We start from the raw sequence: 4,084 nt of genomic DNA on the forward strand, positions 1-4,084 counted from the left end.
CCAGGTCCTATGATAATAAAACTCCAAACTTTAGGAATATCTAACATAAAATCGTATTGAGACCTTAAAGAACTAAACCGTGGTCGTACTTTATCAGGAAAATATTCTTTTTGGACAGAATTGTTCAATGTTAGGGTTAGGATATCAGAGACCTTTGACCTATATTAGCTGATTTTTAAAAAAAAAATTTTTATGTCACCATCATCTTTTTCAGCTTATGAGTGTTAGCATCTCAACCATGAAAAAAAGCTATATATCAGCTGTAAGCATTCAGAGCAGGGAAACTCCACAGGCCAAGAAATTACATCAGTCATGGCGGCTTCAATTGGCAGATCTGAATTTCAATCTGATGATCTGTTAAAATAAATGTTCAAAAACAGCTAAATAATACACCAAGTGCTTTTGAAATTCATTAGGCACCTAGATAAGGAAACAATTCTTAAAATACAACAAATAAAAAGTTTTATTGTTTGTCATTTTTCTACAGAATATACCTCTCAAAATTATTTCAATATATTAAAGCTCTGCCTATCCTTACATTGCACTCTCCAGGTTCTTTTATTAACTGGTACAAATGGTTATATTATTGCTTTGGAAAGCTCTTTAAAACGTATTTGATCTCCCTCACCTGTTCTAAAATGCTGTCTGGTATTTTTCTGCAGGCAGCGAGAGTACATCAAAGGAGCACAACAAAAAGAGAGCTGCTGAGAACAAGGAGGCCACAAACCTGGAAGTATTAGCCTTCAGTCCAGAGAGAAGGTGAGTTCATGTTTGCTCCAAGATATGCTGGAAACAAACCAAAAAACATATATATTCTCATCCGTGTTGAGGGTCTCCTTGCTTGCCTTTCAGGTCCAGGTCTTTGGACATGGCTGCCACAGGAGACAGCGGGAAGAAGAAACGTGGAGGGAAGATGTTTGGCTCCCTGGAAAGAGGCCTGGACAAGGTCATCACCATGCTCACTCCGAGTAAAAAACGGGCTCTGCGGGACGCTCCACGGAAGAACAAGGTATGAAATGAAAGCAGGCATAGAAAAGCAGAAGCTTTGTTAAAAAACTACATCACACTCTTAAACATCATTACTGCAATCAGCATATTTTACGGACTCATTCACAGTCTAAGTTTCACAAATTTTCTTTAGGCTCAATATAACGTGACCCTGACCAGTCAGACCAGTCCAGATCAGGTGCTGAACCAGATCCTCTCCGTCCTGCCTGGGAAAAATGTCGACTTCACACAGAAAGGGTAAAACCGATTCTCTCTGGTCACTCATCTTTGTAGGAGATCCTTCCATTTCTTGATGTTTGTTTTGCGTGTTCTGCAGGTATACCCTGAAGTGTCAGACCTGGGATGACTTTGGGAAAGTGACCATGGCGTTCGAGCTGGAGGTGTGCCTGCTGCAGAGGCCGGAGGTTGTCGGCGTGCGGCGGCAGAGGCTGAAGGGAGATGCTTGGGTTTACAAGCATCTGGTGGAGGACATCCTTTCTACATCCAGCATCTAAGCAGCGTTTTAGCTGTATATAGCTGCAACGCTGCCTCTTATTGACACAAAAGACTTCTCTCTGAGCGGAAATAGCTTAAATAAAATGATCATTGTTGGATATATTGATTCAGAGGAAAATGTGTACATTGATAACTGTAGGTCAGCCGTGTCAGAATCGTGTAATATGTATTTTAAGAGCTTCTGAATCCCCTAATACTCTATTAAGATTAAAGTGATTTCTGTCAGTTGTCTTGATGCATATAATACAGCAGTGCTTTGCTCTTTATACCTTCCAGCTGTGTTTTAACATATTTTACCTGATGTTTTTCACCCCAGAAGATACAACACACAAGCATTACATTACATCATTGTTCTATTTAATGTTAATGTTTACAGTCGTCTCAATCGTTTTTCAGTGTTATAAGTGTCTTGTTTCTGTTTTATCTTTCATTCTTAATATGTCATATTTTAATTGTTTAAGGTGCAAAAATAAATACCTTCTCTTTACCGAGATATTAAGCTGCTTCTTTGAATTCAACGATTGGGTTTTTAGTAGTTTTACTGTTTTGTTCATCTTGGATTCTGCTCATTTTGGTGAACAGAGCAACAAAATTAGGAATTTAATTTGAAGTCTTCCAGGTTCTCTTTGTTTGAATATAGTGGTTAGTGGTTTTAGATGTTTAGATTGATAATTTATAGCTATGCTATTGAGTCAAACCGTGTCAGAGTTTCAGTCACTTCAATGAGTGCATTTTTCTGTAAACTTGACTGACCTGCCTCAGCAATTATGGAATGAATTTGAGCTGATGCTGCTGTTAAGGTTTTCTCCTCTTAACACATCTGTTGCTGCTGTTGGAGATGGGAGTCCTATAGATCAGGGCACAGGTGCCACTAGACATTCAGCACCTTATGTGAATCTTGGCTTTGGTCCATGCATTGTGTGTGCATTCTGAGTCACAATCAGCAAAACTATGATTTCATGATAAAGCTTCTAGATTAGAAATACAATGTCAGCAAAGATCATGTAAAATAAGACCTGGTAACAGAAGAAATAATCAAGTAATTTGGCAATCTAATCATTGACTGAAGTGTTCACATGTCGTTGCTGGAAGAGCAACCAACTTGGAGGAATAATTAAATCAAAACTACAAAAAGCATTTTGTGTAAAAGATCATTGCACTAAATTTACTAAAACTGCCTTTTTTGCCTAATTAAAAAATTATAGACAAAATAATCAATTGCTGAAATCATCAAAGCTGCAGTCCGAAAGTAAACAGATAGGAACTTATTTCAAAATTTGGGAGTTCCTCTCTATAGCCATGTTTGTGTGCAACATCAAATTCACATTTCCTCAATTTTGCAGAAACAAAAATTAGCAGTATGCTTAATTAACAGAGTAGATGAATGCTGTGAGAATTGAGTATAATTGCAGTTGGAGAATAATTATGAAAAGAATTAAGCTTAAAACTAACAAAAGAGGCACAAAAATACTCTTTCATGTATGATAAAACCACCAAAATACGGTACCTATAGGAAAATAATAGCTGTTAAATATAATCACTGAAGTCATAAACCTTTATAAAGGCAAAATATATAGGTGATCCCAAACTATAAGCATCTAAAGTAATAGTTATGATTCAAGAAATAACTGTTCAGACAAGATTCAATTATTTTTTTTTTTTCATTTATCAAAATCATCAGTTTCCGACAATATTTTTATAGATCAGACTCTAAGATATATAAAGGATTCCCTACAAACTGACTCTGTTCCAATGCTGTAAGTTCCCCTCCCTGGGATTTAAAGGCTAAATGCCATGCAGTCATGATAGTGATGAAGGTGATCAGCCTTCATTTGTGGAAGGTTCTCCTTGAAGTCTCAGCAGGGAGGAGAAGGTTAATGGTGGGTTCAGTTACTAATAAGGAGGAGAAGATTAACAGTAATGAGAGACTGAGTGAGGTGGGCTGATCTTTTATGACAGGTGTAAAGGTCTACCATTCTGACCTAATTTTAGGCTTTATGTTAATGTTTTTTTTAATAGAAATCTTGTAACAGGGATAAATGAACTTACTCCTGTTTCAGTCCCTCCCACTTAAACAGGTGGTGCTAATAATCCTAAAATCTGTCTGCAGAACAAAAGAACCAGTGTTTGTCAGAAAGGAGATTAGCTGAAGACGTCTGGAAAAATTGCAAACTACAGAGTGGTGGAGTGGGAGTCAAAGAAGCAGAATTTATATTTTGGGAGCAGTGCTGGGTGAGTAGAGGTTAGTTTTCATATCACGTGTGTGATATTATCCTTCAGTCATGTGTTAGTGCTTGGGCTTATTATTGGAGCTTTATGTTTGACTTTTCCACTCTGCTTTTTTTGTAAAGGTCTGAAACTTCAGGACTTGGATGAAAAATGAGGCTTTTTCTGGGAGCTTCCCTCATTGTTCTTTTCCTATGTAAGTTTTCTTTTTTTCTTAAGAATACCTTTGTATGGAGATGATCCAACTTTTACTGTTTTGATTCTCTGTCTGTTTCTGTATCCGATTTCATTTTAGATTTTTTTTGCAGGGCTTCAGACGGCTCAAAGATCAATCGACCGTCGAAGCGCCTGTGAG

At 37.3% G+C, this 4,084-nt stretch overlaps 1 protein-coding gene across 1 annotated transcript in view; it reads left to right on the forward strand.

Moving 5' to 3' along the window:
- The window catches only part of melk (maternal embryonic leucine zipper kinase), a 14,681-nt gene extending 12,693 nt beyond the window's left edge, over window positions 1-1,988 (forward strand). The window contains exons 15-18 of the mRNA XM_015376180.1: window positions 663-759; window positions 853-1,009; window positions 1,142-1,245; window positions 1,325-1,988. Coding sequence (XP_015231666.1) covers window positions 663-759; window positions 853-1,009; window positions 1,142-1,245; window positions 1,325-1,502 — 536 coding nt within the window. The 3' untranslated portion in view covers window positions 1,503-1,988. The remainder of the gene's footprint in view (window positions 1-662; window positions 760-852; window positions 1,010-1,141; window positions 1,246-1,324) is intronic.
- Window positions 1,989-4,084: the final 2,096 nt, after the last annotated feature.

This window comes from Cyprinodon variegatus, unplaced genomic scaffold (genome assembly GCF_000732505.1).
Source record: "Cyprinodon variegatus isolate N-32 unplaced genomic scaffold, C_variegatus-1.0 Scaffold131, whole genome shotgun sequence".
NCBI lineage: Eukaryota > Metazoa > Chordata > Actinopteri > Cyprinodontiformes > Cyprinodontidae > Cyprinodon > Cyprinodon variegatus.